Here is a 13,781-nt window from a genome sequence, read left to right on the forward strand (position 1 = left end):
TTCCCAGTTCTGATGCTGTGATGATGTTCTCCATCCAACCACTAGGTGGCGGGGAAGAGCAACCCAGAGGGCCTCACCCAGTAATTTTCTCGCTCGCTCTCTGAAGTAATGCTCAGTGTATGCTCCACACCTCAAACTGATGGCCCAGGTGAGATTTGGAATTCATTGTGTGTTAATTTGGGAATGTGACTATTCATAGTATAATTTTATGGTGCAGTGCACTGCAGTACCAATCCCCTAACAATAATATATTGTTAAAAGTGTAGTTCTACCGCTGTATGAGATTAGTTTATTCCCGTTTGAGTTTGAGTTACAATCCTTATAACTACAATCTAAATTAGCAGTCAGTCAAGGGCACTGTGAAGACTTCTGGACACTGCAAGTAATAAAACAGCCCTGCCGCACCATTTATACTAGTCTTGCTTAAACATTAATTCTATTACTGAATTGAAGTTAAGACAACAATTTACTATGAATTTCTGTAGCTTTATTTTTAAAAGTTTTTCCTTATTTCCCCTCACCCTCAAACAACAACTTTCATTTATATAGAGCCTTTAATGTAGTAAAACATCCCCAGGCGCTTCACGGGAGTGTAGTCCGACATAAATTAACACCAAGCCAAAGAAGCAGAGATTCAGACAGGTGACCAAAAGCTTGGTCAAAGAGGTGGGTTTTAAGGAGCATCTTAAAGGAGGAGAGAGATGTTTAGGGAAGGAACTCCAGAGCTTAGGGCTTCGACATCTGCAGACACAGCCGCCAATGTTGGGGCGTTGGAAGTGGGGGTTCATTAGAGGCCCCAGTTGGAGGAACGCAGAGATCTCGGAGGGTCGTGGGGCTGAAGGAAGTTACAGAGATAGAGAGGGGCGAGGCCATGGAAGGATTTGAACACGAGGATGAAAATTTTTTAATTGAGGCAATGGTGGACCGGGAGCCAGTGTAGGTCAAGGGTGGTGGATGAACGGGACTGTGTGAATTAGGGTACGGGCAGCAGAGCTTTGGATGTTTAACCACGTCCGTGCTACCCTCCATGATTCTGTCATGGCCATCTCCAAGGATGTTCCTGGGTGGATTCATAGAAACATAGAAACATAGAAGATAGGAGCAGAAGTAGGCCTTTCAGTCCCTCGAGCCTGCTCCGCCATTCAACGCGATCATGGCTGATCATCCAAATTCAGTACCCGGTCCCTGCTTTCACCCCAGTAAGTTGAGGGGTCACTGCTTATATAAATCTTCAGGTCTTCCTTCTGTTCTCTGCACAGATGCTGACTGGTGTGTTGTGTGTTTCCAGCATGTCCTGTTTTTGTTCCTGATATAGACAGCGCATGTTAAATACCACAGGTGATCATATGGGTTGTAGAGTTTGTTATCCACAATAGAATAAAGAATAAAGAATCTAACACTTTTGATGGACTATTCAGTTGAGGTTTTGAGCTAGCTGCAACAGACACAGAGGCTCTTTGTAGATCGAATGCTTGTGTAATTTGGTAAAAAGCTCTAATCAGTAGGGATCGGATGGCTACTTCACTTCCAAGGAGCATTTATCTGGTTTTATTACAAAAATATCTGTAAAGAGACCATTCAAAGGAACCCGACAGGCAGATTTGTTTGTTTAACCCTTTCATGAACATGTTCGAAGCTGCTGTTAATTGGACTGACGTCAACAACTGGCTTGTTTCTGTAATGATTCTGTTAAACTGTTTAACAAGTCAGTGTGCTTTGAAAGTGGCTGGTGTGTCTGATACGAATCTGAAGTGACATGGGCGCATTATGGAAGTCCTACATGTTATCTAGAAGCAATATCAAGTCAACTGAAGTTCACTGAACCTATGCTAGCCAAGATTGCCTTGCACACAACAGTATACTTCAAGCAAGCAAGGGCCTAGCCTATGGGAGCTGGCATTTCTGAGCATTCTCTCAAACCCACTCACACTTTACTGCAGGTGTTCTCAGTGTAGGTGTGAATCTAATATTTGTGCTTCTCCAAATACTCATAACTGGGCGTACCCCTGGGAGAGGTGTGTGTACTTCATAGCAGGTCAACAGAAACTCAACTTATCTGAATTTCTCATTCCCTACTCATAATATAGACAGCCCTTGCCAGCAAACATGTATGGGCATGCAATGGTTATTGTACTGGACCAGCAAACTACAGGCCATGAATTCTAAACCCACAATGGCAGAGTTGTGAAATTAAATTCAATAAATCTGGTAATGTGTGAGCCGCACACAAGAAACAAAACTAGCCATGAAAGCTGCTGGATTGCTGCAAAATCCCAGCTGGTTCCCTAGTGTCCTTCAGGGAAGAGAACCTGATTTGGACAATGCTGCTGGGTTCCTGTGTATCTCAGATACCCAACTGACCAACAGACCCTAACCTCTGCCCCCATTTTTTCGGACAGCAGTTGTTGATGATTCTTCGATTCCCATTTATACCTCCTCTAGACCCACTTTTTGTTTCTTTACTTGACCCATTGCCGTCTTCTTTTTCCTCGCACCATCATCCCTTTATTCATTTAATCTCTCCTGCCTTCCACCCTATCACAGACCTTCCCTTTTGTTCTTTCCTCCCCTCCCCCCTTTCTCTGCCTCTGCACTAGCTTAAAAACTGTTATATCTCTAACGTTTTCCAGTTCTGACGAAAGGTCATCACCTGAAACATTAACCCTGTTTCTCGCTCCACAGATACTGCAGGACCTGCTGAGTATTTCCAACATTTTCTGTTTTTATGACCAAAATACAAATTCCTTTGTTGGCCTTGTTTTTGCTCTCATCCTCTCTCACTTATTATCTTCTTGCGTTTATCTCTTTCTATCGCTCTTTTCCACTTACCGCCTCACTTTCTCTCCTTTTTTATCTGCTCTCCTCTTCTTTTCACTATCCGTCGTGCTCTGTTGCTGTCCCTCTCCTTTACCTCACCGTCTCTCATTCTTCCTTTCTCTGTGGCTGCAGACGTTAAACTTCATTCCCTCTCCAACACACATAACGATGACAGACGTTTATGAAGAAACCCAGTCACACTTTGCTGCAATCGCACTGTCAGGTGTTCCTGGTGTAGGTGTGGATCGAATATTTGTGCAAATGAAATTTAGAAGCAAAAATGGAACCTGCTGAAAGAACAAGACACTAAAGGAGCTGACAGGATGATTTAAAAACTTTTTTTTACATTGTCTCCGCCTTGAAAAGGAATGACTCACAGTCAGGTGTCTGTGTGATTCATGTTCATCAATATTTCTGCAACCTGTGTGCTGTTCTCTTTCAACCTCTTCATCTCTGAAAAGCTGATTACAAAGTTAGCTTTACATTACCTAACATAGTTCTGACTTCAATTGTGGAGTCAGTGCCACCAATTAAAGTGGCCAATCCAGGAAGCAAAAATAGGTTTGTGACTTTATAACAGAACCGAGCTGCATGAGGCGTGGTCAGTTACTGCCCGACGCAGGGTAGATGTAGGGCCACCTCAATCCCAAGAACACGCACTGATACCCAGTAGCCAGCAACCTCACTTGCTTCATGCACTGGGGAAGCATGTAGAAGGAGCACTGGGATACGTCGTAGAAATCAACAACAACTTGCACTTAGATAACGCCTTGAACTTTTAAAGCGTCCCAGCCGTGTAATCAGACACAAATTGTTAACGAGCTAAAGGAGGAGACATTTAGGGCAGGTGACCAAAAGCTTGGTCAAAGAGGTCGTTTTTAAGGAGGGCCTTAAAGGAGAGAGAGATAGAGGTAGAGAGGTTTAGGGAGGGAATTCCAGAGCTTGGGGCCTAAACATCTGAGGGCATGGCCACCAATGGTGGGGTGAAGGAAGTCGGGTTTGGACAAGAGCCCAGAATTGGAGGAATGCAGAGTTCACGGAGGGTTGCAAGGCTGGGGGGAAGTTACAGAGACACCATACATTGTCACCACAAGGAAGCACCTTAGTAAAACACAGTAAAAGCACAAATACTGGTCACTTATAGAGTAATAAGTCAGTTGCATTTATTTCAAAATTGTGCAGGGAGTTTACTTCCAATAGAATGCAATATGAAAGCAGCAGGTCATAGGGTGGCCATCCATGGTGGCTGAGATAACGCACAGATCAATGCTGGGGATGGTGTACAGAGCAAGACTAGCAAAATCAATATTGGGTATGGCTAACTGCCTGGCCCAAACTAGCCAACAGCGACTGTGTCCAATTTTGCAGGGTAAACTCACTTAAATAATTAGCATAAACTCCCAGCACAGCTTTGCTCTTGTGCTGACTGCTAGCCTGAGAGATTTTTTTTATATTCGTTCCTGGGATATGGACGTCGCTGGCAAGGCCAGCATTTATTGCCCATCCCTAATTGCCCTTGAGAAGGTGATGGTGAGCTGCCTTCTTGAACCGCTGCAGTCCGTGTGGTGAAGGTACTCCCACAGTGCTGTTAGGAAGGTAGTTCCAGGACTTTAAAGGCATGGCGATGTATTTCCAAGTCAGGATGGTGTGTGACTTGGAGGGGAACTTGGAGGTGGTGGTGTTCCGGTCTCAGGTTTGGGAGGTGCTGTCGAAGAAGCCTTGGCGAGTTGCTGCAGTGCATCTTATAGATGGTACACACTGCAGCCACAGTGCGCCGGTGGTGGAGGGAGTGAATGTTGAAGGTGGTGGATGGAGTGCCAATCAAGCGGACTGCTTTGTCCTGAATGGTGTCGAGCTCCTTGAATGTTGTTGGAGCTGCACTCATCCTGGCAAGTGGAGAGTATTCCATCACACTCCTTACTTGTGCCTTGTAGATGGTGGAAAGACTTTGGGGAGTCAGGAGGTGAGACACTCACTGCAGAAAACCCAGCCTCTGACCTGCTCTTGTTGTCACAGTATTTATGTGGCTGGTCCAGTTAAATTTCTAGTCAATGGTGACCCCCCCCAGGATGTTGACAGTAGGGGATTCGGCAATGGTAATGCTGTTGAATGTCAAGGGGCGGTGGTTAGACTTGCTCTTGTTGGAGATAGTCATGGCCTGGCACTTGTGTGGTGCGAATGCTACTTGCCACATATCAGCCCAAGCCAGGATGTTGTCCAGGTCTTGCTGCATGTGGGCATAGACTGCTTCATTATCTGAGGAGTTGTGAATGGAGCTGAACACTGTGCAATCATCAAAGAACATCCCCATGTCTGACCTTATGATGGAGGGAAGGTCATTGATGAAGCAGCTGAAGATGATTGGGTCTAGGACACTGCCCTGAGGAACTCCTGCAGCAATGCCCTGGGACTGTGATGATTGGCCTCCAACAACCACAACCATCTTCCTTTGTGCTAGGTATGACTCCAGCCAGTGGAGAGTTTTTCCCCTGATACCCATTGACTTCAGTTTTACTAGGGCTCCTTGATGCCACACTCAGTCAAATGCTGCCTTGATGTCAAGGGCAGTAACTCTCACCTCACCTCTGGAATTCAGCTCTTTTGTCCATGTTTGGACCAAGGCTGTAATGAGGTCGGGAGCCAAGTGGTCTTGGCGGAACCCAAACTGGGCATCAGTGAGCAGGTTATTGGTGAGTAAGTGCCGCTTGATAGCACTGTTGACGACACCTTCCATCACTTTGCTGATGATTGAGAGTAGACTGATAGGGCGGTAATTGGCCGGATTGGATTTGTCCTGCTTTTTGTGGACAGGACATACCTGGGCAGCTTTCCACATTGTCGTATAGATGCCAGTGTTGTAGCTGTACTGGAACAGCTTGGCTAGAGGCGCGGCTAGTTCTGGAGCACAAGTCTTCAGCACAATAGCCGGGATGTTATCGGGGCCCATAGCCTTTGTTGTATCCAGTGAGCTCAGCTGTTGCTTGATATCACGTGGAGTGAATTGAATTGGCTGAAGACTGGCTTCTGTGATGGTGGGGACCTCAGGAGGAGGCCGATATGGATCATCCACTCGGCACTTCTGGCTGAAGATGGTTGCAAACGCTTCAGCCTTGTATTTTGCACTCGTATGCTGGGCTCCACCATCATTGAGAATGGGGATATTGATGGAGCCTCCTCCTCCCATCAGTTGTTTAATGGTCCACTACCATTCACGACTGGATGTGGCAGGACTGCAAAGCTTTGATCTGATCTGTTGGTTGTGGGATCGCTTAGCTCTGTCTATAGCATGCTGCTTCTGTTATTTAGTATGTATGTAGTCCTGTGTTGCAGCTTCCCCAGGTTTGCACCTCATTTTTAGGTATGCCTGGTGCTGCTCCTGGCATGCACTTCTACACTCCTCATTGAACCAGGTTTGGTCAACTGGCTTAATGTTAATAATAGTGAGGGATATGCCGAGCCATCAGGTTACAGATTGTGGTGGATACAATTCTGCTGCTGCTGATGGCCCACAGTGCCTCATAGATGCCCAGTTTTGAACTGCTGGATCTGTTCTGAATCTATCCCATTTAGCACAGTGGTAGTGCCACACAACACGATGGAGGGTGTCCTCAGTGTGAAGACGGGACTTCGTCCCCACAATGACTGTGCGGTGGTCACTGCTGCCAATACAGTCATGGACAGATGCATCTGTGACAGGTAGATTGGTGAGGATGAGGTCAAGTAGGTTTTTCCCTCATGTTGGTTCACTCACCACCTGTTGCAGGCCCAGACTGACAACTTTGTCCTTCAGGACTCAGCCAGCCTGGTCAGTAGTGGTGCCACCGAGCCACTCTTGGTGATGGGCATTGAAGTCCCCCACCCAGAGTACATTTTGTGTCCTTACTAGCCTGAGTGCTTCTTCCAAGTGGTGTTCAACATGGAGGAGTACTGATTCATCAGCTGAGGGAGGGCGCTAGGTGGCAATCAGCAGGAGGTTTCCTTGCTCATGTTTGACCTGAAGCCATGAGACTTCATGGGGCCTGGAGTCAATGTTGAGGACGCCCAGGGACACTCCCTCCCGACTGTATACCACTGTGCCGCCACCCCTGGTGGGTCTGTCCTGCCGGTGGTACAGGACATACCCAGGGATGGTGATGGAGGAGTCTGGGGCATTGACTGAAAGGTATGATTCTGTGAGTATGACTATGTCAGGCTGTTGCTTGACTAGTGTGTGGGATAGCTGTCCCAATTTTAGCACAAGTCCCCAGCTGTTACTGAGGAGGACTTTGCTGGGTCGACTGGGCTATATGAAACTGGGATGTATGAAAGCTGCCCAGCAACTCAAATTTAAAGATTGCTGGTGCTCTCTTGGCATTGCTGGTATTGTGCTTTGAATGACCCTGTGTTAAAGTTATATCTCAGTTACCCCTGAAGTGATTCCTTTAATCATCAAAATAATTTGGCACAATTTCGGAAACTATGATTTTTTTTTAATTTTCTTGTTAAATTAAAGGAACAATTATTAAGTATTCTGGATAAATCACATGCAAATAAACAGCGAGTAAGCAAATGACAGTTAATTTCCCAGGTACACTCAGATAGGGTAAGACTGGTATCTCTTATCAGGAATAACAACCATAGTCACAACAATCTGGAATGAGAGATTTCTACCTATGTCTGATACACGCACGCATGCATACACCTCCGTGCACAGATACACATTAAGACAAGCATATGTATGCATGTGCACGTTTTAAAAAAGTTATTCATTCACAGGTTGTGGGCATCACCGACAAGGCCATTATTTATTGCCCATTTCTAATTGCCCTTGAGAAAGTGGTGGTGAGCCACCTTATACAACTGAGTGGCTTGCTAGGCCCTTTCAGAGGGCAGTTAAGAGTCAACCACATTGCTGTGGGTCTGGAGTCACATATAGGCCAGACCGGGTAAGGACGGGAGATTTCTTTCTCTAAAGGACATTAGGGAACCACATGGGTTTTTACAACAATCTGATAGCTTCATGGTCACCGTTACTGACACTAGCTTTTTATCCCAGATTTATTTAATTAACTGAATTTAAATTTCCCAGCTGCCATGGTGGGATTTGAACTCAAGTCTCCAGCTTATTAGTGCAGGCTTCTGGATTATTGGTCCAGTGACACAGCCACTATGCTACCGTACCCATACGTGCACAGAACCTCAAGAATTTTATGGCATATTTGAGATTCTATCCGTCGGTGATAAATTGCTGAGGTTGTGCTCAGTGACCAGCGGGACATGTGCTAACCCTGTGATCACTAAATGCACGTACTGGAATGGCAATGTCACAACTCTGGCCATAACTGAAGCCATTCTAATCCGTTATATGCTGCCTACTCTTCCCGGCACTCCTTCCTCCACGTGTTTAGAATGTGGAACTCGCGACCACAGGGAGTAGTTGAGGCGAATAGCACAGATGTATTTAAGGGGAAGCTAGATAATTACATGAGGGAGAAAGGAATAGAAGGATCTGCTGATAGGGTGAGATGAAGAGGGGTGGGAGGAGGCTCGTGTGGAGCATAAACTCCGGCACAGACCAGTTGGGTCGAATGGCCGGTTTCTGTGCTGTAAATTCTATGTAATTCTGTGTAATACAAACATACACACATGTCCGTGCTTGCACGCACACACACACACAAGACAATCTACTCTCTTTAAATCAGTATATACTAATCGAATTCAGCGTGCTTAAACATAATCGCCAGTGAGACTTGCAGTTCAACCTAATTGTTGTGACTAAGACAATTCACGCACTTCGTTCTTATCTTAACCATTTTGTTTCATTGTTGAGAGACCGGGGAGAAAACTGACCTTGAAATAAGAAAAATTCCCAAATAGAATAAGAACAGAAACCAAAATACAGAAATAAAAATGTGTCTGGCAAACAGATCAAATGTTTGGTATTGAGTTAGTCCTGCATGCGTGGTGTGATACCATTACAGAGATGATATGGAGCACAGTGGACATTGCTGTAGAGCTGGGGACAGAGACAAGGAGGGTCATTTTAAACTAACTTGCTGGGCGGGAAACCCAAGGCATCGGGTGGAGCGGTGGTTTTCCTCCACGCCCAGTATTACTCTCCACTGACTTCAATGGAGGGTAAAGTTGGGCGGGGTGTGAAACTAGCGTTGTACCTGATCCCATCGGTTTCCCATTGAGCGGGTTAGGTTAAAATTGCTCCCAAGGTTCTTCGCATGGCCTGTCAGTTATGCGTCAACCCCCTCTGCCAAAATACTCTTTGACAGGCACATTCTCTGCCTCGTCATGTTGTAACTGACAGGAAGTTATATCGAGGTTTGTTACTGGACTGGATACTTAAAAAGCAGTTACAGCTAAAATCAACACCAGGGCCTCGCTTTCAGCTTTAGTGGGTCCATAATCAACGAGATCGCAACAGTGAGCCGATGCTTTCAAGCATTGGTAAGTATCAGGACCTCTGAGGTTTTCTGCAGAAGATCCCGACTTTTATTTCTGAACAATTTAAACACATGGGCCAGCGAGAGACCAGACAGCTATGGGTGAACAAGTAAAAGGTTTAAAGGACGAGCAGGATGTTGGATTAGATCCTCCACCTTTCGTGGAATTCGAAGAGATAATTTAAAAAGTGCAGCGGGTAAAAACAGCACTGATATCGACCTCTCCAAAAAGGGGAGGAGGAAGGCTGGGTAACAGCAAATCAAGATTCTGTGACCAGTTACAGGGAGAATTAAGGATGACCCTATCTCCAGCTTTATCTCTACCTCTTCTAATTCCATGAAAGAAAATCTCCTGAAATCAACCAAAAAAAGTTACCTTAAAGTAGCAATAATAACAGATTTTCAAAATCAGTCAAAAAATGAAGGGTAGGGGGGGGTGGGGGGATGTCCTCCTTAAAGGTGGGGCTTCTAATCCATCATTCAGCTTGTCCTTTTAACATTTCTTTAGCAGAAATCTGCTCTCTCACTGCCCCAAATATTTGAATTGCTTAGAAATAAAAGGCTGGACCTTTGCATAAAACTCCAAAGATGCTGATAATTCCCAATGTTAGAACAAAGCATCACCCCCCTGTAAAGATCTGATTCTCCCCCAACCCAAACTCCAAATGGCAGTAGGTTTGGCCAGTGCCATAAAACCTGCCCAATCACAGAGCCTTGCTCACCTCCGCTCAGATAACCATGCTTGCTGGCCTGGAAAGGTACGGCCAAGCAAGGACTGAACTGAAGGAAAACCTGAAGAGGTACATCTCTGGGTTTGGAGTTGGGCAGGAGGCTGCCCCCGGATGTCACACCTGACCATTCCATTACACTGGGAAGCCATGTTCTTCTTTGCCCGTCACATGACCAGTTAGTCAACTCTTTCAGACGCTATGTGCTCGAACAACTTTCCTTGTGACTCCCGAAGTGTACCACCATGAGTCAGGGATCCAACGTGATTATACAGGAAACTTTCGATTTACCGGCACCTAAATAACCGGAAATCTCGGTTAACCGGCAAAATTCAGGAGTAGGTTCAGGTAACTTTTATTACTTGCCTTCCTCCATCTGTTGCTGTGCAAGGGTGTGGCTGCAGCTGTTGCTAAGCTACAGAGACGCTTGCAACTTGTGGCCATTGTTCTGAACCTGTTGCTAAGCAACAGGGTTTGTTGCTTTATACGGAGCTCTCAGCTCCGTATCTTTTACTACAGCTTTCGGCTATCCGGAATTTTTGATGGATCGGCACCACGTCGGTCCCATCCTTGCCGGATAAAAAAAAGTTTCCTGTATTAACAATAGAATTTCATGCTTAAAAATCTGAGTTGAACATTTTAAATGTCATGAAGACTCCATCACTGGTTCAAATGAAAAACTTTTCTGTTAAGTGTTTAAAATTCATTTCAGCTTTGTTTTTGTGGCGGGGTGGGGCGGGAGGAAGCCCACGTTCTTGAAGGCCAAACAAACAAGCCCTTGTCTCTTTGAACCGCTGAGGCAGCTCATCACCCTGTGTACAGCAAATCAGTTACAGAAAGTTCCAATTCATGCAGCATGCATCTACACTCATTTCTGTGGCTCGACTGTAATCATATCTGCCTCTTGTGTAAAAATAAAAGCAATAAATCATCGAAAGACTGGTAGGACAGAAAATGCATGATAATACAACTGAGATTTCCACCTGACAATCAGACCCAACCCTGAGCTTGCTGATGGGAGATTCTGAGTGACTGGAGCTGGAGTCATTATGATATCAAGGACCAGGGCTGATTGCACATAGATTGTTCAATCTGTAATCAATCTGAGAAACAAATCCAATCCTAATGGCAATACATCAGGCTTCAATCTCCTGGCCGCTATGGTATCAGAATACCGCAGTTAGGCGGGTATAAACTCCAACATCCAGATGTTAACTTTATAAGCTCAATAAAAAGTATATGTAGACTATTTTGTGGAAGGAAGGAATGTGAGAGAAGGAATAAAGGAAAATAGTGAGAGGAGAGAAATGAGAGCGAGAGAGAGACGCATCGCCAGTGTGTCTGTTGACAGGTGGAAATGTACAAAGTAATTCAGAATAAAGCAGGAACATTTTGCAAAGAGTACAAATTGGAGAGACCTCATTAAATTAATCCTGCACAATATTGTTCCTAGGTTTACGGGAGGTTTTGACAAGGTGAGTGACCGTGGCTCCTGGTCCTCACTGCTCGGGCGCTGCTGCCTCTGCCTCTCCTTCTACCTCTTCGGGTGCTTTCCCTCCATCTTCAGGGGCTGCAAAAACATTTAAATGTGATTATTGAACAAGTTCGATCACCGTTTAACCCCTCGGTCAGATTTCCGTGCACAAAATCATAAGGTCCAATTGTTTGCAAAAACATCTCTCGTCTTTTGAAATCATGTTAATCAGATCATTACTTTCTTTTACGATAGCAAAATACTGCGGATGCTGGAAATCCAAAATAACAGCAGAAAACGCTGGAAAAACTCAGCAGGCCAGGCAACATCCGTGGAGAGAGAAATAGAGACAACGTTTCAGGTCGAAACCCTTCGTCAGAACTGAAAAAACACAGGAAATTAAACAGATTAAAAGGCCAGTTTGGGGGCTGGGAAATGGGGATAAAAGAACAACAGAGAAGTGAAGAGACTTTAAGAGTTGCCAGTTTTCTCCACTCCTACTTCCCTGAAACTAAGTAGACGGAAAGTCACGGGGAAGCACGCCAGTGACTTCCCGATACGCGGTCGTGGAGGGTGAGGCTCCATGGCAGGAAACTCGGCCCTATTGACTGATTTCTGGTGGGCAGTGCCACTTGGCACCAGTCACACTCAAAATCAAATCAAATCAAATTTTATTGTCATTGTTAGTGCAACGAAATGTAGGTTTGCGGCTCCCGAGAGTGTACATTTAGATTAAGACATTTAAACATTCCACATACATTAACATAAACATAACCATAATAAAGTGCATTGGCAGATGTGCAGGCTTTAGAGTTTATTTGTGGAGTTCAGTAGGATGACAGCCCTGGGAAAGAAGCTGTTCCTAAATCTGGTCGTACGGGTGCGAATGCATCTGTAGCGTCTCCCAGATGGCAGGAGGGCGAACAGACTGTGGCTGGGGTGGGTAGGGTCTTTGATGTCACTCGAGCGGCTGTTGTTCGCGTAAGAACCGAGAGAACGAGTGCCTGCGTTCTGTGATACAGACAGCGGTGTACGCAGCCCAGACTGCCTGAGCTGAAAGAAGATGGCAAGCAGTTTGAAAAGGTACAGTACCATGGGATAACGTGGAAAAGAGATCTAAAAATACAATAGAAATTCCCAGTCAGTGCTGTACATGATAAAGCAGGTTCCCTTAAATAAACGCTGGAAATGCAAAGCTGGTTAGTCAGTAATTCAAAAAGAAAACTGTGAATGCTGGAAAGCTGAATGTCAAGTTTTTCAGCCACCACAGCCGAATGTTGACGTAATAATTATTATTTCAGCTCCTTCATTTTCACAGTCATTAACTTCCACATTATGTAAAATCAAATTTCACCAGAATGAGACATGGGTTTAGAGGGTTAAATTATGAGGACAGGCTGCTTAAACTTGGCTAGTATTCCCTTGAGTACAGGAGATTGAGGGGTGATCTGATCGAGGGGTTTCAAATGTTAAAAGGATTCGATAAGATAGATACAAAGAAACTGTTTCCTCTGGTGGGGGGGGATTGAGAACAAGAGGACGTAATCTTAAAATTAGAGCCAGGCCGTTTAGGAGCGAAATCAGAAAGCACTTCTTCACACAAAGGGTCGTGAAAATTTGGAACTCTCTCCCCCAAAAGGTTGTCGATGCTGGGAGTCAATTGACGCTTTTAAGAATGAGACCGATAGATTAAAGTTCAGTAAGGGTATCAAGGGTTAGGGAGCAAAGGCGGGCAAATGGAGTTGAAGTGTAGATCAGCCATGATCTGGTTGAATGGTGGAGCGGGCCTGAGGGGCTGAACGGCCTCCTCCTGCTCCTATGTTTGTAAAGCAGTAAGTTTGCCTGATCAATGTTAATAGCAATTTATAACCTCCTGCAGTACCACTAACTTACTGATGGTGGCAGTGTTGAGGTATCAGTGTTGAATCAATAGTCACAACATCACCACCATCTGGAACATATCGGTACTGCAGCCTCCGTTGCTTGTTGACTGATGTTAAATAAAGAGCTTACAGTCCTCAGAACACCTCAAAGCGCTTTATAACCTACACATTACTTTTGAAATGCCATCACCACTGGTATATAGGCAAATGCAGCAGCCAATTTGCATCCAGCAATCTCGCACAAATGGCAAATGAATGGCAGATAGCCACCGGGAATTTCTTGGGCGTTCTCCCGATCGGCCACCCTAACTTTGGCAGAGAGAATGGCTAAACCCTGGATAGATGAGTAAATGGGGTTTCCGCCGATCTGCTGCTGAAGTTACGCCAGCTGGTCGGGAGAAACCCCCTGAGGAAATTCCCAGCACATCTGTATTGATGGTCCAAG

General features: G+C 45.3%; 1 protein-coding gene across 1 annotated transcript in view; it reads right to left on the reverse strand.

Moving 5' to 3' along the window:
• Nucleotides 1-7,271: 7,271 nt before the first annotated feature.
• The window catches only part of LOC147100399 (uncharacterized), a 354,033-nt gene continuing 347,523 nt past the window's right edge, over nucleotides 7,272-13,781 (reverse strand). Inside the window, exon 9 of the mRNA XM_085968064.1 lies at nucleotides 7,272-11,549. Coding sequence (XP_085824190.1) covers nucleotides 11,479-11,549 — 71 coding nt within the window. The 3' untranslated portion in view covers nucleotides 7,272-11,478. The remainder of the gene's footprint in view (nucleotides 11,550-13,781) is intronic.

Source organism: Somniosus microcephalus, chromosome 26 (assembly GCF_052327205.1).
Source record: "Somniosus microcephalus isolate GS21.2 chromosome 26, FLI_Smic_1.0, whole genome shotgun sequence".
Classification (NCBI taxonomy): Eukaryota; Metazoa; Chordata; class Chondrichthyes; order Squaliformes; family Somniosidae; genus Somniosus; species Somniosus microcephalus.